Raw genomic sequence first — 26,152 nt, 5'->3', positions numbered from 1 at the left:
GCCAAACTTTCACTTGTTGCAGCTTTTAAACTGGAAGTTAGAATTAGCTGCTTTTCTGTTTTATGTCATCAGATATTGGATATCTTTGAATTTTGGGCAGTTGGCCAGACAAAGCATGTAATTAAAGACAATACAAACAATATCTACAGTATAATGAATTAAAGAAGACTTTATCTTCACACATCTACACTTTTTTCTCTTCTACTTACCTCTTCGTCCCGAGCAGGGAGCCTCCTTGTCCGGTCCAACCGCCCACATCTCCCCATTTGATCTCCTTGATCTGGTTTTAAACAAAATATATAAAAATATACACAACCATTAACATTGTCATTCATTTCTGCTAGATCTACTTCACTTTACAGGTGTACTCGAAAACTTCCCTTTGCAGCTCTTTACAGAAGAGACTGTTCTTTGAAATCTGTTGACAGATTCTGTGGATTATCAGGGAGACTGATTTCAGAAAAGATAGGACTGCTTGAGTGTTTTAATTACATTTCAGCATGCATGGAGCACCACAGATTTATTTCTAGTTACACTGATAAGACTAATGAGACCTCCACAGAATATGATAGATTTTAAATTATTAAAATCTATTATATTCTGTGGAGGCAGAAACTCTCTGTATGATCCTTTAAAGTGCTTCATCAGGGAGTGTTGAATGCTTCTTTAAATGTATCAGTTAGTTGTCACTGTAGTGTCACTGTGCCAGTGTAGCTACATTTAACCAGCAGCTGTACAATATAATCAGTGTCCTACTTAATTGGGGTTTTCACTTTTCAATCGAATCCTTTAACATGACATCTCTCCTCTGAGCTTCATCGCCTTCAACAAGTCATTGCTTCTATCTGCACAGCTGAAATTGTGCATGTGTGCATTTGTGGAAAGAATGCATGCAATTATAGAAGTATAACCAAGACTAAGTGTGTGTGAATACAGGGTATAGCTGCTGTGGGAGCGGAGTAATTGGCTTACACTAAGTAGCAGTGTTTATCACTATCATTAGTCTTATCAGTGTAACTAGTGCAGCAGAGAGGGAGGAAAATGACTGCAGTGCCACTTCCTGCTCCATGCTATTGGTCGCTAAAGTCACTATGACCTTCGAGGAATGCTGCTGCTTCAATGCAATAATGAGCACTAGTAGTTTATAGTTGCATTCACGGGCTGAGTAGAATTTTCTCCTGCACTGCAAAAAAGGGGTGTCTAAAAACAAGATAAAAACACTAAATCTGAGGGAAATTATCTTGATGCATGGACAGATAATTTCACTTGACAAGATTTCTTAAATTGAGATTATTAAATCTAGAAATAAGCATGTTGAACGCCTAAAATAAGAAATAACTCTTAAAACAAGATAAATTATCTAACACTTCTAAATCTAAAGTTGTTGTTTTTTTTTTATCTTGGCTTACCAAACAAATAATTTGCAGTGCACTCTGCTCGGGCCAGTTCATTTAATTTATCTTGTTTTGAGAGTTAATTTCTTATTTTAAGCGTAAAACATGCTTATTTCTAGATTTAAAAATCTTAATTTAAAAAATATTGTCAAGTGAAAATGATCTGTCCATGCAGCAAGATCATTTCCCTCAGATGTATTGTTTTTATCTTGTTTTTAGACACACCTTTTTTGCAGTGTGATTTATTGAGACATGCAGGAAATTAAGTCTCACTGTCCAAACATCAGATGTAATAAAAGCCTTTTATGATTGAGAGGTGCAGAGTGAAGGAACAGCCACAGAGAACAGGCAGAGCAGTCTGACCAATCACGTCTTTAGATAGGTCAGCTTATCAGCGGTGTCAAATTCAGGTGAATTCAGGTTCTGCATGTACATGAGTAACGTAGCAACGATACAGTGTGCACAGCGTGACAGCTTTATTTATCTAAGGTGAATAAACTTCTCTTGAGTTCTCACACTACTGAGACCACGATTATGCAAGCACAGAGTTCTTGACTGAAGAGTGCATGATAGTTTTTGCGAGTTTGCTGAAGAAACTGTAAAATGCATTTCTTGCACTATTGTTCAGATAAATCTGTGAATGCTGCAGGGCAAAAGAGGCTGCTGCATCAAGGTATTATTCTCTACAAAAGAATGCATATTCACTTGATATAATAGCCGATGTGTGCTTTTAGTTGATGTAGATATGCAGATATATTTCACACATCATAGGGAAGATTTTCTATATATGTTGACTTCAACGCTCCTTTTCTGGAAAATAACTGCAGGAAAATCTTTACTGACTGATGTATTGTGAAATAACAAAAAAGAGTAAATATGTTTCAAAACAGGTTTTAATTGGAGAAAATGGCATTCATTTTGGAGATGATGGACAGAAAATGAACCAACAATAACTCTGATTATTACTCATTTAAGTAATTTGTTAAGCAAAACCTTCACTTGTTGCAGCTTTTACACTGGAAGTTAGAATCAGCTGCCTTTTTGCTTTATGTCATCAGATATTGGATATCTTTGATTTTTGGGCAGTTGGCCAGACAAAGCATGTAATCCAAGACATTTTTGAGCTCTATGAGAATGCTTCCTGCTGACATTTCATAGACTAAATGTAACAAGGCTAATTGCACAGAAGTATTGCAAATTAGAGAGTAAATATTTAGTTGTGATTTCTTGTGTTATAATCACCCCAAATCTGTATATATTGTTGTTACCTGACATAGTATCCTCCTTAGTCTGCTTGTGGAATCTTTTACATGAAGCTCCTGTAATCCACGTCATTTTTGCGTGTCTGTCTACTATATTTCCAGTAGCTGACCTCTCCCCTTTTGTCACCGTTAATGGGAGAGGTAAGCTGCATTTTTCCCTGTGTATGTTTGTTAATCTTAAATCGACTGTTATACTTAAATGTTCTATAATATACTTTTGCGCATTTGTGTAGGAGCTGAAGTTGAGGGCAGGACTGACTGAAGATTGTTTTTGTTTGCTGTATCAGTCAGAATAAATAGAGATCGCCTCCAAAAGGATTTTGGTCTGAGCTTCGTCAAATCACACAACGCAGAGTAGCCTCCACCGGTTACATAAACATTTAGGGGACTTGATGCAGCCTTAGAGAACTGTAATCTTAGTAAATAAGCAAACTACAGAGATGCATATATCAGTCTTACCTGTCCCTTGTAGAATCCCTCGAAGCCGTCACTGACAGCGAACATCTTGTGGCCCTCAGTGATTCCCACTCTGACAGCAGAACGCACGGCGGCGTTCATACCTGCTGCAGGAGCGCCGACGTTCAGCACAGCAACGTTAAAGGTGCTCTATGGATGACAGAGAACAGCCGTCACACACACACTCACAGCATGTGTGATGCTCAGGGTGAAGAGGATGGTATATCAGCAACTGAAGACAAGCAGATTCTGAAGCAGGTATGAAGCAGGGAAATTGGACATAACTTACAGCAGGGGCTTTTTTATTTTTACTTTTTTCATCTCGCAAATGCTTCTCCATGCCTGGCAGGACGGTTGTTCGTCTCCACTGCCTGATAATACCATCCATGTCTCATAAACTGCTGAGGAGCCAGGCAGAACTTTGCCTCAGAGCAGAGCGGCAGCAGGCAAAGATCACCTAGCATGCAAGAAGCCACATGCTGCTAACAGACACAGGGAAGCAGCAGCTGCTTTCTCAAGACAAACACTAAATATACCACCCATCAGATGCAAATGTTCACTCACTGTACAACGTTTTCTTGCTATTCAAACTCAAGTATTAATATTTCAGGGCACACTCAGCAGCTTTCGACTCCTAATGCACCCAGTCAGTGAAATAGTGAACACATGACCCACATCTGAATGCAAGAAGTAAACACTCTGCCACAAGGGCCTCATTGAGATTTTGTGTGTTGAGATTGATTGTTCCTCTTGCAGTAGGAGAATTGAGCACATGGATTGGGTTAAAGGACATAAAGAGGATGTGGATGAGCTCAAAATGGACAGGTGTCCAACTCTCAGCTGCTGGACTTCTCATTCAGAGCATGGTCTTGGTTGTTCTTTTAGTCTTGCATACCAGGTATTAGATCAGACATCCCCTGTTCTCATTACTTTTCAAAGACTGTAGACTGCAAGTTCTTGTTTGGATGCTGATGTTTAACAACAGCATTAAACGCTACAATCTTGCATGTTTTCCTAAATGAAAAGAATAGAATTAGCATTGGCATCAAACAGTTTGAAACAATACCTAATAATCGTAAAGATGAATACTATTCTTCTAGGCCTTGTATCTCTAAAGTCTTTAAAAATGTTAGTGAGTGATAAACATTGTCAAAAGTTTTTTAAGAAAGGTTCCAACAAATCAAATATCATTAAAATTTTCAAAATCAAGGAATCCTCTGATTGTTTGACAGATGATAAAATAAATTAAAATCAATGTGATTCGGTCATTCTTCCACAATAATATCATTAGTTTCTGGTTTACAATTAGGTCCAGTTAGGGCTGGGTGATATATCGATATAAAAGATATATCGATATATTTTTAAATGTGAAATGGAATTAGACCATATCGCATATATTGATATAGTTAAAAAAATCCTTCTTTATATATAAATGCTGCCCTTACGAGGGTTTGTCATATTCTTTTGTAATGTTCATTATCCTTTTCTCATATAAATATATTTATTTCGATTGGCCTATTTTATTTCATAGGCTATTTTTAGATTTTTTTTTTAAATGTGCCCTTTATGGAGCTGGACATGTCATATTTGGCTTTGACTGAACATTTGCTCTCACTTTGCCATAAAAATATCAGGATATATATCTTATATCGATATTCAGCAAAAATATATCGGGATATGACTTTTGGTCCAGATCGCCCAGCCCTAGGTCCAGTGTTAAATATTTGAATTCCCCAATCTCAAGATTCTCACATTTATTTCTCACATCATATTTAAAGCCCCCCACACCAGTGGAGATTTTGAAATAGAGAGAGCATGGAGCCTGTCCAGTTTGAGTCATGAATAAGCAAAGACACTTTGAGCCAGAGTCTCCACAGACTTGACAGTAAACTGTAAGGAGGGCCACTTCAGGTTCATTTGAAGCAGATCACAGCCGGCGCTGAGATTGTCCTTGACAGGGAGGCTGGTGGGACGACTTCGCTGAAGCACTAATGCAGCTCTCTGCATGTCTACTCTTCTTCTTCTAAGCAGAGCCATGAAGAAATAAGCAATGACAGACAGAGCGACAGACAATGAGCACCAGCACTGTCAGTTTGTGGCACTGTGTCACTATGAAAAAAGAAATTTGCCTCTGAAAAAGTAAAAGCAAAAAACTGAAATCCACTCGTGTATATTAAAATGTTCGGTCTCAGCTTGAGGGAATTAGAAGCCAAGTGAATGATTAAAAAAAGATCAACTAGAAAGTCTAAACTAGTTGCAGAAAAGCCCGTCTGCTGTGTGAACTACGCCTGCAGAAGCTGCTCTACAGCCTGCTCAGCTGCAGCCTCATTACTCATCACATACATGCTCTGTGTCCCTGGCCTCATCCTCTCCCTCAGGACAGAGACAGTCACAGAAAAACAGACTCCCGTTAGTGTCACAAAAAGACTGCAGCACCCACAAGGCACCTGACCAGGAAGTACCTTATGCTACCGTACAAATCTCAGAGCAGCTGGTGGAAAAGATACATTGGAAGAATTAAAATTGTGATAAACGTGTGATTGATATAATCATTGTTTTTAAATATATTTTTCATTAAGGAACTTACATTTGGAAGTTCAGAATCTGGTTTCCGGTAAGAGAGGAGTCTGTAGGTGGTCAGATTGTTTTCAAAGCTCCTGCAGAAAACATGCATGAAAAAAACACAAAGTTAGACAATGTAGAAAATGCACAGTGGATGTCAGCTATGTTGCTGCTGTAGAGCAAACCTTCAGAGTCAATTAGAAATCAATGCAAACACAGTTAGACTAAACTGGGCCACACTGATGAACAGGCAAAAGGGTAAGTGCTGTCTGGAACCTGAGCAAGAAATACATTTCATACAGGATACAGGGACTCCTTTATACTTTTAAAATTACTATCTGGTCACTTTATTTAAGCTTTTAATGTGTTTTTTCAAGCTTTTTAATGTGTTTTTTCAAGCTTTTTAATGTGTTTATAGCCTTGGGCTGCACAATATGACCTGAACCTTCTATCATAATAAATATAATATCATATCTCTATAACAATACATATCAAAATATAGCATGTTTTCTGGTGAGTCAGAAAACATGGCCATATGAAAGAACCACACTGCAAATTATTTGGTTTTTACCAAGATAAAAAAACTTTGATTTAGAAGTGTTAGATAATGTATCTTGTTTTAAGAGTTAAATTCTTATTTTAAGTGTATAACATGCTTATTTCTAGATTTAAGAATCTTTATTCAAGAAATATTTTAAGTGAAATGATCTGTGCATGCAGCAAGATAATTTCCCTAATATTTAGTGTTTTTAGACACACCTTTTTTTGCAGTGCACATGGTATTTTCGTATATATTTTCATATATTCCACACTACGTGTCATCAAAACAGCACCTCTGTCTGTCAAATTACACAAATATTATCCTGATGCACTTCTTGACATTGGAATATAAATGCTATAGAAAATATGTAAAGTAAACATTTTTATATCGTTTTGACAATGAATATTTATTGATGTATCGGCAAGCCATAGTGTGGGCAAATTAATCCAATATTTGATATAATAAATCATCATAAATTACCTGCCACGCAGCCTCACTGCTTCTTCAAACTTCTTCTCATCCATGGCCTTCTGCACCTCTTGGGTCTGATGACAAAACAGAAAACAGTGTCTTCATCATACACATCATACACAAAAGTCTGCTTTCCTGTTCTGACAGGCTACTGGTTTTGTTTGGCCATGGCTGTGGCCTGTTCCATCTGCCATGCAGGTATATAGTGACCATATTTTACCCCAATCTAATGCTCCCAAACACTGTTCCACCTGATTTATGTGCAGAATATAAGTAGAAATAAGGGGTTTTAGTGCTGTTTTATTCCCACTGGTGCTTACTTTGGGTGACGGTTTAAAATGTCACATTAACCCTTTATCGGGCGAAGAACTATATTTGGTAACTTCAGCGGCTATCAAAACGGGGTCCCCGTGTCTCTCTGTGAGCTCGTAGAACCACATGGATTTCTTCCAGCTAATCAGCAAAGATCAGGCTACGTCACAGATGGTGACACCATGACATCTGACCAATCAGTATGATAATAATATAATAATATTAACTTTATTGACCTTGACCTCCAATGTAAAAATGAAAAATTTAGAAAAAAAATCTGCAAGAAACAGTCGTACAAACAGAGTTATTCTTCAGTGACTTGTACCAGGAGAACTTGACTTTTAGAGTTGCAAATTTACTTGATTAAAGTGGCAAATCTACAAGAAAAAAGTTGCAGATTTAAGAGATTTAAAGTGGCAAATCTGCGCGAAAAAAGTCGCAGATTTATGAGAAAAAAGTGGGGGGAAAAACTACTTTTTTCTTGCAGATTCACCACTTTAAATCTCATAAATCTGCACATTTTTTTCTCACAGATTTGCCACTTTAATCTCGTAAACTTTTTTACCATTAATTTGATATTTTTTGGTCACAAATTTGATATTTTTTTGTCACAAATTTGTAACTTTTTTACCGTAAATTTTGAGATTTTTTTTGTCACAAATTTGAGATTTTTTTCTCAAGAATTTGTAACATTTTTACCGTTAATTTGAGATTTTTTGTCATAAATTTGTAACTTTTTTCTCAAAATATTACGCCCCTCCCCCGGGTCCATATGTTTTTTTTACACAATCCACAGTCCACATTCTGGCAGTATGTAATATCCTCCAATATTCTCTAGGGTTGAAATTTGGAATTTGCATGTATTTCAATGAGTGCCCTATTAAGGGTTAAAAGCACATATTCTAACATATTGAAGTGATTTTCTGTTCTCCACTGAGCACACTTGGTCTCTGCATGACTTCTGTCTCATACACTCTTACCATCTGAACACACTCCATCAGTGGCAGTCGAACAGCCTGGTTTCCAACCAGTGACACAACACATGCCGGGGTGGTGGCAGAGGCCTCCAGTAACGCCAGCACGGCCTCCACACCCATACGGCTGGCCTGCAAGGGTCAAAGGTCATTCAACGGTCAATACTGTGCAGCAGGATGTTTGCAATGTCAGTAAATAAAAACGAAGATGGCGAAGATGATTATATTTTGACCCGCCTACCAACTAATCATGTGAATGTGAGATTTCACATTTAAATGTTTACACTGAGAAGTGTTGCAGACACTGTGACTCACCAAGATCCTGTCAAAGGCAGAGGGGGTCCCACCTCTCTGCACGTGGCCCAGGATGGTCACCCTGGTGTCAAAACCCAGGCAGCGTACAACCAGCTGCATGTTGAGGGAGAGCGAAGAAGGGTGATAGAATATAGTGAGGATTGAGAGCTCAATAAAGGAGTTACATACAATAATGTTCTGTCAAATCTACTATACATTATTATATCTTATAATTACATGACATAAGCACATATTCTAATAAATAGTAGCTCTTACTAAAGTTTAAACATGTCTCAGATAACTCAGATAATATTGCATAAATATAACTATATCATAGCATCTTAAAATTAAACAATATTAATAAAATGCAGAATAAAAATAGACCATACAAGTGTCAAGCATTCAAAAGAAAACAACAGAGGAGAAATCATGCAAAACATCTCCTGTCATGTCAGCGAGTGCAAAATAATGCATGCAGAGGCAAACCTGCAGAAGTAAAAATAAGGGTGCGAAGGGACGTTGGATGGAAATTACATAAAGATACAAAAATGTGTTCATGCCTGAAGGATATATGGAAACAAGAGATGTAAGGGAGTGGGTGTTTAAATGAAAAAGGGATAACTTGCATGAAACATGTAAACCAAAAAGTGGAGAGTAAACAACAGCAAATCGTGAAGGAAAAAAGAATCCATGCTTCTGAAGAGAGTTTGTGTCTCCGTGACGTGTTCAGGCGTCTGCACCGTACTTACATCCTTGATATAATCAGGAGTTATTGCCTTGTTGTGGGAGTCTATGGCTCCCTCAGCTACAATAATAATGTTCAGCCTTTTCTTATCAGCCCGGTTCTGCAGGGATATAAAGAAGCACGAGTATTTGAAAAAACATGACAGAAAATGTTTTGCATTTCCAAAAGCTGGATCCAGTGATGGAGGATAATCTCAGATCCACTGCTGATAAACATCCACGTCTTTAGAGAACACCAGGGGGGTTTGACATTTGGCTGGTTGACTTTCTTCAGCAGGCACTTGCTACATTGTGGAAAAAGTTTCATATTTGGACAATTTGTTTTAAAACTGAAGAGCAGATTAATAATTATATCTTATTAAAACTAATTCTGGTAGGAAATTTTCATTTTTTTCAGGGTCTAATAGAGGTGTTGCATGACTTCCCTTCTTTAAAAATTTTGAAAGTATATATTTTGGTTATTTATAATTCTCCACTGTTTAACTCAATGATTTCCTGTTTGCTTACTCACAGTCTTCTTCTTTGCCTTTTAAAAGCAGTTACAGATTACTAAAATACTCATTACTGCCACCAGCTGACAGGCAGGAAATGCAGTTTAACTTACAGCACCAACATGTCAGTCAAAGATGGATTTTTTTTTTTTTTTCGACCAGCTGGAAAGTCTGATCACGCTGCTGTGAACTTGTTAAAATCATCTGACACATTGTTTCCAGTATTATTGTTGAACAGTACCGCAAAATAGACACAACAAAGCATGATATTTTTGCAAAAATATTCAATTTGATCATTTGTTCATAATGTTGCAAGTGTAGACAAAACAATGTAGATAAACCAACCAGAAAAATGTGAAACACTACACTGTAGGTTTTTTTTTTTCAGACTTATTTCTATCCAGCATGTTGGTCCAGCTTCTGGTCCCCCTCTGCGTCAGTCTGAAACTGAGCGCTACTCACGTCCTTCACAAAGCCAGAGGAGATGGTCTGTCCTTGTTTGTCAATGGCTCCTTCAGCTACTATGATAATGTTCAACCTGGAACCTCGAGAGCGGCTCTGGACAATAACAAACACTCAACACATCAGATCTACTGGAAACTAATCAATGCGAGTCAGGAAATATTGTTAATAAGTGTTTGTACTATTGAGTACTGGCATTGCATTTTACTTAGAAAATAGTAGGAATGTGTGTATATATGTTTCTCTGTCGTCGACATGCAGCAGCAGCTGGCTCTGTGGCGCAATGGACAGCGCATTGGACTTCTAGTCAAGCACTTGAGATGCAATTCAAAGGTTGTGGGTTCGAGTCCCACCAGAGTCAAAATCTAACAGAAACTGTTATAGTTGAACATTGAGCTGCTGCAATACACTCCCTACTTGAAGTCCAGCAACTAGACAACTACACTGCAACTAAAAAAAAAATATGTTAGAGTTATGACATTCGTAGTAAACTGTGTTAATGATGAAAATTGAGTTGGGGTTTTGAAAGGTGGCTCTGTGACGCAATGGACAGCGTGTTGTCTGTTCAAGTCCCACCAGAGTCAAAGTTAAAAATGTTGTGTAGCTGGTATTAAGGTTATGCATGACCCCCAAAAAGTTAAAAAGAAAATACTTCATCTGATGTTCAAATATCAATGTTGAAAAGTCCTGAAGAAGTTTGTATGGGGGGACTGACTTCAGTATCTTACCTACACAGTGAGGATATTTTTGGAAAGTGAGATTATTTTAGCTGCTCATTACTTCTTTAAAGGCATGTTTAAGGGTTAAACGTATTATTTGAGTTCAGGTTAGAATAAGATTCATGTTTGGGTAAAGAGCTAGATAAAAAATTATCAATTCTTCTTCAATGTCAGAAAGTGTTAAAAAGTCATTACTTCTTTAAAGGCATGTTTGAGGGTTAAGACCTGGTATTTAAGTTCATGTTTAGGTAAAGAGTTAATAAGTGTCCTCACAAAGATAGAGATGCAGGAATATCTGTATGTGTGTGTGTGTGTGTGTGTGTGTGTGTGTGTCCACATGAAGAGGCAGCAGCTGGCTCTGTGGCACAGATTGAGGACATTTTTGGAAAGTGAGAACATGTTCGCTTGACCTTATTTCTTTAAAGCCGTGTTTGGGGGTTCAGACTACTTTGAATGCTCCGATATCAATGTTGAAAAAGTCCTAAAGAAGTGTGTGTGTGTCAGGTCTGATTTCAGTATTTCCCCTACAGAGGGAGGATATTTCTAGAAAGTAATCCAGTAATTACTTCTCTAATGGTGTGTCTGAGAGTTAAAACTTAGTATTTAGGTTTAAATTGGCTCACAGTTTAGGTTAAAATAAAGTAAAGGGCTAGGAAATGCATTTTGTCAATGAGTGTCCTCACAAGGATAGAGATACAGGAATGTGTGTGTATGTGTGTTTCACTATCTGGCCACAGGGAGCAGCAGCTGGCTCTGTGGCGCAATGGATAGCGCGTTGGACTTCTAGTCAAACACTTGAGATGTGATTCAAAGGTTGTGGGTTCGAGTCCCACCAGAGTCGATGTTATACCAGATACATTCCAGTGTCTTTACAAGATTATTATAAAAGTAAATACTTCATCTGATGCTCCAGTATCAATGTTGAAAAATCCTAAAGTACATTTTAGTCTGTCATTACTTCTTTAAAGGCATGTTTGAGGGTTAAACTCTGTATTCAGATTAGCATTAGGTTTATGTTGGGACTAGATAATGCATTATGGCAACAAGTGTCCTCACAAGAATAGAGATACAGGAATGTGTGTATGTGTGTGTGTCTCTGCCTGTCTACAGCAGCAGCAGCTGGTTTAGGTTAAAGTAAAGTAAAGGGCTAGGGAATGCATCGTGTCAATGAGTGTCCTCCCAAGGATAGAGATACAGGAATGTGTGTGTGCATGTGTGTCTCTCTCTCTCTCTGTCTACAGGCAGCAGCAGCTGGCTCTGTGGCGCAATGGATAGCGCGTTGGACTTCTAGTCAAACACTTGAGATGTGATTCAAAGGTTGTGGGTTCGAGTCCCACCAGAGTCGAGGTTAGAATTTTTGTGTTTAAGCCATGCATGACTATTCATTTTACATAGTTAAAAGTAAATAATTGTTGTTTGTTCTACAGCTGATGCTCAAATAGCAATGTTGAAAGGTCATAAAGAAGTTAGTGTTGTGGACCAATTTTAGTATTTTCCCAACAGTGAGGACATTTTTGGAAAGTGACATTATTTTAGCTCATCATTACTTCTTTAAAGGCATGTTTGAGGGTTAAACTTGGTATTCAAGTTCAGGTTAGAATGAGGTTCATGTCTGAGTAAAGAGCTTGGAGAATACATCATGTCAGTAGGTGTCCTCACAAGGATAGAGAGACAGGAATGTGTGTGTGTGTGTGTGTGTGTGTGTGTGTGTGTGTGTGTGTGTGGGTGCGTCTCTCTGGCCACAGGAGGCAGCAGCTGGCTCTGTGGCGCAATGGATAGCGCGTTGGACTTCTAGTCAAACACTTGAGATGTGATCCAAACACTTGAGAGGTGATTCAAAGGTTGTGGGTTTGAGTCCCACCAGAATTGAAATTTTGCACAATTGATCTTCCTCACCAAGGTATTTGGTCATCTGACACTGCAAGTTCTTACTTGAAATTTGTGGCTATTTTTTTTTTTCAGTGAAAATCTTCCTAAAAATGTTCCAAATTCAGGTTTTACCCTGTGTGCTTAGTTCTTTGGAAGAACATCATTGATCAAACTACTTTCGTTCCCAATTTGTCTGAAATACTGAAAACACAGGCAATTCATTCATATGTTTGTATGCAAATCCATTGTGTGTGTGTGTGTGTGTGTGTGTGTGTGTGTGTGTTACCTCAGACAGTTTCTGACACATGGCGTCCTCCCAGCCATCCTCAGGAGGCATTTCTGGAATAAACACCCAGTCAGCTCCGCAGGCCAGGGCACTGACCAGGGCCAGGTATCTGGACACACACACACATATTTTATTAATTGTTTTGAATCACACATGAAGACAAACATGCATGCATGGGCCTAACTTCAACATTTCCATAAAAATATTGAGACTTTGTGTTCTTGTGCTTCGTGTATTTTAATTATTTTTAATTTCTCTGTGATGTGATATACTCTAACACACAGTGAAGAACCTACCCGCAGTGTCTGCCCATAACCTCCAGGACAAATGTCCTCTGGTGGCTGAAAAAACAGTGAAAAACAAGAAATGTCAGAACTTATCAAATCAACTTTTTTTGTTGCCTTTTAACACTTCTACTTGACCCGCTCCTGTCAGGATCTGTTCACCTCTGAGCGGTGGTCATGATGGCGTCCACCACCTCGATGATCCTGTGAAGTGCAGAGTCAGTGCCGATGGTCATGTCGGTGCCGCAGAAGTCATTATCGATGGAGCCGACCATCCCAACAATGTGGAGCGCTGAGTTACTGCGAGCTGCCTCTTCATCGATCAGACCTGAAACACACAGAGAGACAGAGAGAGAGAAATTCTTGTTACACCTGGGATGACGGCACAACTGGTACTTTCTTTGGTACACCTTAGTCAAGGTTTCAAGTGGCCAAGCGTCTGTCTATAGTGACAGGTAGTTTTTAATGGTTTAAGCTATGCATGACTATTCATTTTACAAAGTGAAAAAGTAGTAATTCTTTTTCTTCATCTGATGCTCCAATATCAATGTTGAAAAGTTAGCAAGAAGTTTGTGTGCAAGGACCAATTTTAGTTTTTTGACATTTTTGAAAAGTGAGAACATTTTAGCTGCTCATTACTTCTTTAAAGTGGTGTCTGACAATTAAGACCTGGTATTTAAGTTCAAGTTAGATTAAGGTTTATGTTAGGTTTATGTTAGGAATAGAGAATGCATGATGTCAATAGGTGTCCTAATAGTGATACAGGGATGTGTGTGTGTGTGTGTGTGTGTGTGTGTGTGTGTCTGTCTCTGTCTGTCTAAACCAGGGGTAGGCAACATGAGACTCCAGAGCCAGATGTGGCTCTCTGGCCCCTCTCCAGTGGCTTTCTGATGCTTTGATTGTTGTTAGTGATTCCTACATTCTCCAATTGTAAAAATATGTACCCTCTAGACAGAAAAAAATATATATTTTAGTTGAAATGTGCACCATAGCTTATGACCATCTGGCTCTTCGAGAAAAAAAACTAGTTATATCAGAAAAGTCTCTGAGGAAATTAGACAGATTTGTTTTCTTTCACCGTCAGTGCTTCTTGATCTGCGGCTGAAAATTGGAAAATTACTCTCATTTAAGGCTCAAAGATGCAGCTCCAAATGGACTTTTCACCAAAAATGGCTCTTTTTATGGAAAACCTTGCTCACCAATGGTCTAAACCATGCAGCAGCTGGCTCTGTGGTGCAATGGATCGCGAGTTGGACTTCTAGTCAAGTCTAGTGTTAGAGTGAAAAAGTAAATACTTCTTCTTCATCTGATCAATGTTGAAAAATCCAAAAGTACATTTTAGTCTGTCATAACTTCTTTAAAGGGATGTTTGAGGGTTAAACTCTGTATTCAGATTAGCATTAGGTTTATTTTGGGACTAGATAATGCATTATGTCAAGGAGTGTCCTCACAAGAATAGAGATACAGGAATGTGTGTATGTGTGTGTGTCCCTGCCTGTCTACAGCAGCAGCAGCTGGTTTAGGTTAAAGTAAAGTAAAGGGCTAGATAATGCATTGTGTCAATGCGTGTCCTCACAAGGATAGAGATACAAGAATGTGTGTGTGTATGTGTGTGTGACTCTCTGGCCAAAAGGAGCAGCAGCTGGCTCTGTGGCGCAATGGATAGCGCGTTGGACTTCTAGTCAAACACTTGAGAAGTGATTCAAAGGTTGTGGGTTCGAGTCCCACCAGAGTCGAGGTTGGAATTTTTGTGTTGAAGGCATGCATGAGTACATAGTTAATAGTAAATAATTGTTGTTTTTCTTCTACATCTGATGCTCAAATACCATTGTTGAAAAGTCATAAAGAAGTTTGTGTTGTGGACCAATTTTACTATTTTGGAAAGTGACATTTTTTTTTAGCTCGTCATTACTTCTTTAAAGGCATGTTTGAGGGTTAAACTTTGTATTTAAGTTCAGGTTAGAATGAGGTTCATGTTTGAGCAAAGTGCTAGAGAATACATCATGTCAGTGTCCTCACAAAGATAAAGAGACAGGAATGTATATGTGTGTGTGTGTGTGTGTGTGTGTGTGTGTGTGTGTGTGCGTCTCTCTAGCCACAGGAAGCAGCAGCTGGCTGTGTTTCTATTGTGTTGAAGGCATGCATGACTATTCATATTACATAGTTAAACGTAAGCAATTGTTGTTTTTCTTCTACATCTGATGCTCCAATACCAATGTTGAAAAGTCATAAGGAAGTTTGTGTTGTGGACCAATTTTAGTATTTTCCCTACAGAGTGAGGACATTTTTGAAAGGTTAGAACACTTTTTATCCACTGGAGCCAGATACTAAAAAATGGCAGCTCACAGAACTATACCGTACACTAGATTTAAAAAAAGCTAATTGTTCAAAATGTGAGTGAAGTCGAGCAGAGTCATATCATGCAATAAGAACGAATTAGAGCCATGTGGTGTTTAAAGCAAAGTTATTATAGTTAACGAAAACTAACGATATAACGAAAACCAGAATTGAAAAAACATTTTTCTTAACTGAAATAAAAATAAAAACGAGAGTTTAAAAAAAAACATAACTAACTGAAATTTTATTGCTTTGGTTGATATGAAATCTATTTCATCTATTTGGTTTTATGACTTAATAAACTTATTGGGGCAGAAATGGATCAGACAGAGGAAATAAAGGCAACATTTATTGTTACTTTTTTTGAATATGGCATCCAACAAATACCCCATTACAAAAAACTAAAACTAATAAAAGCTAAACTAAAACCAAGCATTTTCCCCCCCCAAAAAAACTAATTAAAACCAGCAAACTCACTCTAAAAACGAATTAAAACTAACTGAATTTGAAAACAAAAAATCACAACGAAATTAAAACTAAAACTAATGAAAAGTCCAAAGCTATTATAACCTTGGTTTAAAGACTGAGAGTCCTGCAGAGAGCACTCACCTTGCTGGAGGAGCTCATCCAGCAGGCCGCTCCACTCCTCTCTGAACAGGTTGGCTCCGGTCAGGCTGCCGTCTCCTCCGATCACACACAGGTTGGTGATGCTGCGCTGCACCAGGTTGTGAGCGGCTTTCAGGCGGCCCTCGTGGGTACGAAACTCTTTGCAGCGGGCGCTGCCGATGACTGTGCCACCCTGAGGAAAACAACATCAGGCTATCCTTAACTGACCTTCTATGAAATGAAAAATCTAAATTTTTTATATTATATTATATATTATTTAGGGTATGATAAAAAAAATGTATGCAAGCGTTTAGACCAGGGATGGGCAACTGGAGGCCCGGGGGCCGCATACGGCCCGCACCCTCACTTGAATTGGCCCTCAGTACTACATGCATTTGAGCATGAACTCTTAAAAGTGCAGTGTAAAAATGCACAAAATTAATGTTGGTCTGCTCACAGTAAGTGGTTACTTTTTTATTTGCTTCAAAAACCTTTTGTATTCCTATTTATACTGTTATACACTGCAACTTATTTGGTTCTTAAGATAAAACAAACTTAGATTTAGAAGTGTAAGATAATTTATCTTGTTTTAAGAGTTAATTTCTTATTTTAAGGGTTCAACATGCTTATTTCTAGATTTAACAATCTTAATTTAAGAAATCGTGTCAAGTTAAATTATCTGTTCATGCAGCAAGATCATTTCCTTCAGATTTAGTGTTTTTATCTTATCTTTAGACACCCCTTTTTTGCAGTGTACATGCATTTGAGCATGAAATATGTTAAGTTACCACTGTAAACATATTTGAAATTGTAGTTTCATCATATCTAGTTAAGTGCACGGTCCTATATGTGGCCCTGTGGTAGTGTCGATGAAAAATTGTGGCCCCCTCCAGCATTTAAGTTGCCCATCCCTGGTTTAGACATTTAGAGAAATGTTAGTGTGAGAGTGCGCAATAATAATATGTTACACTGTACTGTGTAACAATGTGGAATAATGCCACCAATATTCAGACTGGCATTTTGAGTTTGTTTAGCCTGTTAAATAGGCTCAATTTTTATTTGAATTTTATTTTATACGATATATGCAACAATACAGCCATTGAAAATGGATACTATCAATAAATGACTGAACTTTCAACATAAAGCTCTTGTCTGTTCTTGACTGCCCTATAGAGGCCATTTTGGCGTAATTTCCATAGTGCCACTGCTGCTATGAAGGAACATTAAAGTTACTGCTATGCAATAAATAAAGGTCAATCTAGGTAATCTAGTAGTATCTAGTAAATAAATGATTACAAGGTGAACATAAATGAGAGACTATAGGCCTGTATATGAGTGGATGAATTGATGGGGAAAACAAGAGTAAAATATAAATATTAATATCGTCCCACGTGATCGTTCGGTTCTGATCGATAATCGGATCGGTGAGGCTTTAGGTGATCGGTGATCGGTATCGGTCCCAAAAAACCTGATTGGACCATCTCGAATATTATTGAGTTTTTTTAATTCAGCATGGCTCCTTTTACTGCCATCTATCTATCTTATTTATAATATTACTTTCTCACTGTTGCACTGAGTGTAATCCACTTTAAACAATAAAACTCTGACCATGACAAACACTGAAAAGGTCTAATTCAATAATCCCAGACTCATTTGGCTCAAAGCTAAAGGCCTCGTTGCCAAGTCTCTTCCACTGATCATCACAGACATCCACCAACACAGCACATATTCCACAGTGTTGGTCCGGGGCACACACTGCTGCTGCTCTGTCAGAAAGCATTCACACACATCGTTTCACGGTGCTAGAATATACAGCCATACTTACGACATTAACGCAGGATTAAGTCTTATAATTATAGTTGGATTTTAGAGCCTAATGCAATTATATCAAGAGTGTGTGAGCAGAAATAGCAGCAGGAAGCTGATGGCTGCTCACCACTTGCAGCATGCTGGAGACGCTCTCCCAGGTCGCCTCTTTGATGTTGTCTCCTCCGTCCACCATCCCCTGGTACCCCTGAGAGGAGACACACATATGATTAATGACATCTGTGTTTTTATATTTCACTTTATTCTCTTTTTTGTTTTTCATTTTATCTTTATTGAGGCCAACAGGTTTCACACAACGTAGGATATTTTTCCTCCTTTTTTAAAAAACCCCAAAATAAACATAAATTCTCTTAGATTTACAGGTTCCTGATACATAAGAAAAGGAAAAGAAAACTAAATCATAGAAACGATAACAATCAGGATTTTCCATCTGTATCCATAGTTATATATCAACATCAGTTTTCTTCCCAGGCCCAATTTTTAACATTTTTATGTATTAACAGTATGAACAGTTTGAACATAAGCAGGGAGTTTCACTGTAATTATCTGAAGGAAAATAAATAAAAAATGGACATTCATATACATAGACAATTACAACAAAACAAAAAAAGACTCAAACAAAATCTGATCTTAGGCCTATATGACCAATATTTCACTTTATTCTCATCCCAAGCCGTAAAAGGTTTAGAGCTGCAGCTAAATGCTATCTCTATATCAATTACTCTATTCTATCTATTCTTCATTTTTGAAAACAATTTAGTCAATTACTTCCTCTATAAAATGTAAAAAAGAAGTAAGAAAGGCAAAAATTACATCTTCAAATTTCTTGTTTAGTCAGCACAAAACTCAAAGTTTATAATTACATAAGATGATAAAACCTCATATTTAAGGAGCTGGAACCTGAATATTTTTGTGATTTTTTGCAAGATAAATGACTTACATGATCATTCACATATAAAAATGTTCTGCTCGTCAGCTAATTAATTAATCTGCATATGGTTTTTGCAAGAAAAAAATAATTATGATGACTTTAACATAATCTTTGCCGAGTTGACTTGAACAGTTTTTTTAGTCACAGTGGTGCATATCTTGAACCAAAGTATCAGCTGGAGTGGAAAACCCAAAATAAAAGCATGGTGGCACTCAGCTGTCATTGCTCTCAGTGCTGTGCTTATTCAGGCTGATGGGGATGACAGTGCACCCAGTGAAGGATGAAGTCTGCCCCTGGTAATCCAATTATATGCACACTGAGAGCAGATCATCTCTATCTGCCTCGGTCACTGTCATCAGTGGCGTCATGCCCATTCAGACTGCACACCATCTATTCTCAGACGGTCAATATCAAACAGCTCTGAGATATTAATGAAACAGGATTTATTGATACTTTTCTTTTCTCATATTGATTCATAAAAGGTTTGACTATTCGAAGCACCTAGACAGGTTTGTAATATGTCATTTTATTTATGAAATACATTGTAAGATATGGTTTTATATCAATACATTTTATTTATACAATCTTTGTTTCAGCCTCCAACGTAAATGTATGTATTACATACATTTACGTTGGAGGCTGAAACAAAGATTGTCATATTATAGAATTTCATCTTACAGAGCCACAAATAGATACATTATCTCACTGATATGAATCCTGCACACAGCAGAAAAATATCATTAAAAAATAAGTTGTGTCTTTCTTCCTCTCGCTTCCAAAACTAATGCACAAGCAGCCAGATCCAGATCTTTATAACCCAAGGTGGTGGTGCTCATGGAAATAAAGAAAAAACATTACCGCTTTTGTCCACAGGGGTCGCTGAATCAACCCAAAATAAAAGTTTCATGTAGTTGCTTTCAAGAAGTAAATGAGACCATCTACTAATCCATTTTGCTAGCTAGTCCTTATTGTTTAAGAGCTAATAAGTCCTCATTTATTTTCATTGTTGGCTGTGAAACATGCCGGAGAACAAGGTGTTGTGAAGAAAGAGAGCTTCGATATTTTATGTTTAAATGTTATGATGATGGCACACTTTTTTGGCTTTCCCCTTATTAAACCTAGCATTAAATATGATTTGTGATTGGTGAATTTACACTATTACATCTTTTTAACCCTGTATAAACCTCACATGCTGGAATAATCATCTTTTTCTGATACTATTAAGCAAAGCCGTGGAAAAAAGGAAAGCATTATACAAGAGAAATCAATGTTGAATTTGTTTGTTTGTCATTTTTGAAATCCAGTTCCATGACTCAACACTAAAAGTTATCCAGACTTTTTAGGCTCACAGCCAGATCATGCATGACTCTGTCACCAAATGCAGGGTAATACCAGGTCTTTGAGTCCTGCTGGTCCTCTCAAAGACAATGACAGCCCGATGAGGAGCCCTCGTCAGGACTGATTTAGTTCAGTGTGACAGAGGCTGCAGACTCCCCAGAGGCCATGTCTGGAGCCTCATGACTCACCTCGTGGATGAAGAAGACTTTTGCTCCCACGTAGATGCCCATCCGGACGACAGCGCGGACCGCCCCGTTCATACCTGTTAACAGACACAGAAGAGTTTGTGTTACCACGGAAACAAACTGCCTCAATATGCATTCATGTGGACATGCTGTGCATATATCCAAAGCATGTTTGGACGAGCAAAAACAAGTGGAAAACTACAATTTAGGAGTATCAGAAAAAGAAAAAGATATTTATGTGCAAAAGCATTAATAAATAATATGTCTAATAGACTTTAAATGCAACGACAGACAACAGTTTGGTCATATATTTCACATTTACAGTTAAACTCTTGGTGAAATGAGACTACAAACAAGCTCCAGTCACAGTGTTTCTATCATAGTTTTCCATCTGCAATATTTCAGTGAAGAAAAAAGGTCCTTTCTTCCACCAAACTTTTTATATATCGCCATTAGTAAGGTCAAAAATGACAGAGAGAGACAGAGGAAAATAGTAACAATAACAGCATAAAGAGGGAGCAGCAGGAACCAGACAGACCAGCAGACATGAGAGGTAAAAAGGTCAAAAGAGAGAGAGAGACAGAGAAAGAGAGAGAGGGAGAGAGAGACTGCCCTTGAGAACATTGTGCCACATGAGCACTTAGTGAAATTAGAAATTGGACAGACTGTAAATCTCAGGCCAGACCTCTGATCAACACACTGATCACAGGTTTAAATAAGCAGACAGACTGATACACTGATGGTATTGATTCATCTAATAAAAGCAACTGAAGTTCAGCTGGACGATAGAGATTTTATCTTTTTGATGTCTTGTTTACATTTTGCTTCAGCGCTGCAACAGATACATGCAGACTGAGAAAACATAAAAATGATTAGAGAAATTGGGGATGAAAGCCGATAATAAATGATCATTGCAAAGGACAGAAGAATACAAATGAGAATTACAGCTGCAACCAATTTTTATTTTAATAATCTGTTCATATACAGGTCTTTTTTTCCTGAATAACCCATAAATTGTAAAGTCTACGTAAGAAAAAATAAATCCAAATAATAAAATAATATAATGAATTAAAAATAATAATAATGTAATAAAAAGACACAATATATATATATATATATATATATATATATATATATATATATTGAGTGTATTATATTTTTATTATATTATTATTATTTTAAGTCATTATACATATATTATATTAAATATTATATATATTATTATACATTTATTTACATGTATTATATTATACTACATTATATATATATATATATATATATAAAATAAAATAAATGATAGAGAAATTAAAATAATAAATGAAAAAATAATTTGTACTCAAAGCTAGGGGCGATGTCAATGTACAAAGACCTTCACTTCAACCAGCCTGAAGGGTCTGAAGACGAGCTGCTCCTAAATCATCCGGATTATTACCAAAGACTTTTATCATGATGTATAACTGATATGAAATGATGATTTTTTAAAAGGGAGGGACAGGAAGACATCTTCCTGATCCTGTTCTCTGTGGCAAACACTGATCCCAGCAGGCCCAAGCTGCTCCTCACAGCCACAGAGCTCTCTGCCAAACGTCCTCCCACACCTCACACTTCCAACAAGCCAATCCATTCACTGCCCTGTGTGCAGAATGTGCAAGGGACATGACTACTCAATGACAATGTCATGATTTCAGCTCTGTTTAGAAGAAAAATATCACTGCATGAAACAGACGGAGCCTCCTTGTTCATTTCACTGAAGCTGAGGGCTGATAAACGGAGAATCTCCTGGCTAAACAGTTAAACCTGACTTGTAGATTATTCTGCAACATCAACAATGTTTATCTAGAATTAGGTCTGGGCGATATATCGATATAAAAGATATATCGATATATATTTTAAATGTTATATGGAATTAGACCATATAGCCAATATCGATAGTAAAAAAATAATGTCTTTATATATAAATGCTGCCCTTACTAGGGTTTGTCATATTCAGTTCTTTTGTAATGTTTGCTATTCTTTTCTCATATAAATATATTTTGTAAAAAGACAATTTTTTATGGAGCTTTGATTTAAAAAAAGAAAAAGATACTACTGTTGTTATACAGTATTTACATTTTACTTAAATAAACGGTTTCAATAAAACTACTTGTGACATGTCATATTTGACTTTGACTGAACATTTGCTCTCACTTTGCGATAAAAATATTGTCATATATATCTTATATCAATATTCAGCCTAAATATATCGGGATATGACTTTTGGTCCATTTTGCCCAGCCCTATCTAGAATCTAAAAAAAAAATCTATTTTCAAAAACTCAGATGAACAGTGTTCCATCGAGGTTTGTGAAAAGGTTTCATAAGACCAACAGGAGTGTAAAACGTGATCTTTTTGCAGTGCAGACAGCTGATGGTTTCATACTCAATGCCAGTTATTTTTTCAGCCAGAAACCCACAAGATATTACAACAGTTAACTTTCCCATAAGACAAAACATTATGGTTCCAATATGTTAAACTGTGTACGTGCACTGGTCCATGTAACTTTTAAAGCACAAAATATTTTTTTCCTGCGTGAGAAAATGCATGTGTGGCATGAGTGCATGTGACAAGAATCAACTGCACGAGTCTCGTAGTGAATGCATAAGAGTTAGCAACCCTGCAACATATCTTCCGTATCAAGTGACATGCACTGGTGAGCGTAGAGTTGGACATTTTCCCGTGCACGACCGTGCAGATGTACGTGGTATTTCAAGCCCTGAAACATGCAGCAAATCCTCATAAGGGAGAGGCTGGAATCAGGAAATGTTTTGCATTTGTCTGACAAAAAAATACTGATTATCAAATAATTTGTTTTCTGTCAATCGACTAATAATTTCAGGAACAAAATAACTTAAATAAAATTATTTTAATAAAGGTGTTACAGTTTTAATCTGCAAGATGTTTTTATTGTGTTTATATGTGATAAAGTACATCCTGTCCCTGTCCTTATTTAAAGTATTGAATAAATAATACCACACGCAGGAGAGATGCTCAGAGGGAGGTTTCCTTCACAGAGGAAACAATCTGTGCAAACTGATGGGGAGCTGGTGTTGCTCAGAGACGAGGACAGTGTTGATCGGTGGAAGGGGATCTGTGCAAACACATTAAAAATGTGTTTGGAAAAATTAAACTAAAATGAATAAATGCACAAATGCCTGTCATCCCTTTGTATTATTAATATGGAGGATATATACTTTTATTTCATACCTTATTTATTTTTATTTTATTTTATTTTATTTACACAATTAATTAAATGGGTTTTTTTTTTTCCTTTTTTGGGAAATAATTCCACTGCTTTTGTGTTTATGAATACAGAGATCTAGTGGTTGTTATTAGATTTATTTATTAAATACATTTATTATTTATTTGTTTTATTTTGTTTTTTGTGTTTTATCAAAATATTTTTTTGAATTAATTATAAATACAGTGATCAAGTAATTGCTTTTAAATAGATGTATGCAAGCATGGAATAGTTCAAAAATGTAATTAGTACTTAGTGCATGTGCATCAACATTTTTTGTTTTAATTGCATTAAATTTAGGACCATAAAAGGCACATATGTTGACAACTAGACAGTAATTATCAATAAAAAACACTTTGTTCAGTGGCATCTTATGAGCCTATGGGAATCCTGACTGTAAACCAGCAGCCAGCAGTTATGAATGGAAGAAATTTAGAATGCTGGAAACATTTGCCCCACTTTGTCATGAGGTACACTTTCAATGAAATCACAGATGCTGCCAGGAGGAACAAATGCACGTACACGTACACGTACACGTTCTTACTACTAGGCTTGCTGCAGTAAGCAGCGTGGGACTGGGAGCCAAAGCTGCAGCCTATAGGAACACAGTGTTATGTAACAGCTGTAAGCCAACAATAGCTGTGATATGTACGCACAACAATAGAGACCAAAGATATGCAGATCATATGAGTCACAATAAAAAATAATGCACGCTCTGATGATGTTTCAGGAACATTGTAAAAGCTCTACAAGGATGCATCAGTGACACAGAAACACAATAATGTGTCATGAGATCAGTATGGAAACAGACCAGGAACATTGGTTGTCAATATATTATAATAAAAACGATTTTAACATGATAAAAACTTAATCTGTTTTGTGTTTTATTATTTGTTCTGGTTTAGTGTTCCTTTTAGTCATCACACGTCTCTGCATACTCGCAGCTCCTCACGTAGGCGGTTTAGGCCACCGGGATGAGGAGGGTAAAGTTAGAAGCAACCACACAGGAAGTCGATATATATAGATATACTGCCTTCAAATTTAAAGCGATGCATGGCAGAGTGAAACGTGTGACATTTATTGTGAAAGGTTAACTCGGAGGCGTGATGTTTTACTGTGTCTACCTTGACACTGGTCCTCTGAAGACTCAGTGATGCAGGACACGTGTTTCTACACATCTACTGTCATACACGAGATATTTCCCGGATGATGACTTCATTTATTACTCAATCCAACTGTTATAAACTACTACGTGTCTATACAAATTTGATATTTATATGGATTTTAATGCAAAAGTAACCCTTTAAACTCCTGACATTTATAAGTCAATAATACATCGCCTAAAATCCCCGCAGCAAGGTCATTGTAAACTGACTGAACTAATCATGTGAATGTTATATAAATATCATGATTAATTCGCGTTGATAATTACATTAAACATGCGGGATGCACAATGACACGCATCTATACCATGCAGTCAGCCCATATACCCGCTATAATGCAGGATGCATGAAAATGGAGATGGTTTATAAATTATTAATTTATCACGATCACTTGTTGCTATTAGTGCTGGTTTCAAGATCATCCAAAAGAAACCGAAATTACAACCTGGACTCATTTTTTGGCAAGTCTGGATTATCAATAAGGTTTAAATACCACTAAACTGCTTCCTCTGTGATTAATATTATAGTATTCGTGTAATTGTGAGAGACAGGAGTGTGAATGGGAGCGTCAGCTGTTGCATAACCGCCGTTCAGATTCATTTACAGCCTATAAATAATGAGGCAGCATCAAGCGGCTGCACAATAAGAAAACATATGATCTACACGTATATTAATGAAATAAACGTTTCTTTATTGGTGCACTGAGGCTGTTTTACACCACACCTTAATTGATTAACAGGAGAAAGTAACTGTAATGTAACGAGTCCTTTATCGGACAAGATTGCAGCTACACATCCATTATCGGACAGCTATGTGGATACCGTGCTTGTGTCATTTCTCCACCTGAATATGAATGAATACGTTTGGTAAAACATCCACAAAAAACAGTGTTACAGTGGGAAATACTATAAATATATTCTATTACACAAAATTGTTGGGAATGAGTGTTGAGTGTGATATTACCGCTTTAAGAAACCGAATCAAAGCATGCATTATCTAAAAACGACACAAACAATGAGCTGAAATTGAAGCTATTGTTGCTGCTTTGTATCAGCAACACCTTATAATGTGTGTGTTTTAATTATTTGACTAGAGAGCCAGCAGATAATAGATAATAATAGCTGTCCGATAATGGATGTAGCGCAGCGTTACCTTGGGCATCTCCTCCGCTGGTCAGCACCGCGATGGATTTACCAGCTCCGGACAGATTCTCGAAGAATTTGCGGGTGTCCTGCCGCTTCGGTGCCGCCGCGCCAGCCATGTCCTGTCCCTGTCTCCTGTCTCCTGTCCCAGAGGAATAAAATAAAGAGGTACAGCTCAACCACCAGTCCTGCGGCGGTAAAGTAACACTTACGGTATCTAACGGA

At 37.3% G+C, this 26,152-nt stretch overlaps 1 protein-coding gene and 4 non-coding genes across 9 annotated transcripts in view; 4 read left to right on the top strand and 1 right to left on the bottom strand.

Annotated features, from left to right (window-relative positions):
* LOC131979976 (ATP-dependent 6-phosphofructokinase, platelet type-like) overlaps positions 1–26,152 on the bottom strand; it is a 40,719-nt gene extending 14,567 nt beyond the window's left edge. For 3 of the 5 annotated variants that reach the window (XM_059344069.1, XM_059344067.1, XM_059344068.1), the window contains exons 1-14: positions 25,938–26,152; positions 20,349–20,422; positions 18,001–18,078; positions 16,068–16,257; positions 13,284–13,449; positions 13,134–13,178; positions 12,838–12,946; positions 9,016–9,111; positions 8,288–8,380; positions 7,979–8,104; positions 6,696–6,760; positions 5,700–5,769; positions 3,116–3,262; positions 210–280 (exon numbers count right to left, since the gene is read on the bottom strand). In XM_059344069.1, the coding sequence (XP_059200052.1) occupies positions 210–280; positions 3,116–3,262; positions 5,700–5,769; positions 6,696–6,760; positions 7,979–8,104; positions 8,288–8,380; positions 9,016–9,111; positions 12,838–12,946; positions 13,134–13,178; positions 13,284–13,449; positions 16,068–16,257; positions 18,001–18,078; positions 20,349–20,422; positions 25,938–26,046 (1,439 nt within the window). In that variant the 5' untranslated portion in view covers positions 26,047–26,152. Of the gene's footprint in view, positions 1–209; positions 281–3,115; positions 3,263–5,699; positions 5,770–6,695; positions 6,761–7,978; positions 8,105–8,287; positions 8,381–9,015; positions 9,112–9,963; positions 10,060–12,837; positions 12,947–13,133; positions 13,179–13,283; positions 13,450–16,067; positions 16,258–18,000; positions 18,079–20,348; positions 20,423–25,937 lie in introns of all 5 variants that reach the window. The other 2 variants (XM_059344071.1, XM_059344070.1) reach the window with 1 other exon arrangement.
* On the top strand, positions 10,233–10,324 carry trnar-ucu (transfer RNA arginine (anticodon UCU)). Its single transcript is given in 2 exon segments — positions 10,233–10,269; positions 10,289–10,324. It is a non-coding gene; the product is annotated as a tRNA-Arg (tRNA).
* trnar-ucu (transfer RNA arginine (anticodon UCU)) lies at positions 11,432–11,523 on the top strand. Its single transcript is given in 2 exon segments — positions 11,432–11,468; positions 11,488–11,523. It is a non-coding gene; the product is annotated as a tRNA-Arg (tRNA).
* On the top strand, positions 11,936–12,027 carry trnar-ucu (transfer RNA arginine (anticodon UCU)). The gene is given in 2 exon segments: positions 11,936–11,972; positions 11,992–12,027. It is a non-coding gene; the product is annotated as a tRNA-Arg (tRNA).
* Positions 14,766–14,857, top strand: trnar-ucu (transfer RNA arginine (anticodon UCU)). Its single transcript is given in 2 exon segments — positions 14,766–14,802; positions 14,822–14,857. It is a non-coding gene; the product is annotated as a tRNA-Arg (tRNA).

Source organism: Centropristis striata, chromosome 11, assembly GCF_030273125.1.
Source record: "Centropristis striata isolate RG_2023a ecotype Rhode Island chromosome 11, C.striata_1.0, whole genome shotgun sequence".
NCBI lineage: Eukaryota > Metazoa > Chordata > Actinopteri > Perciformes > Serranidae > Centropristis > Centropristis striata.
This window is presented reverse-complemented; position numbering and strand designations above follow the sequence as displayed.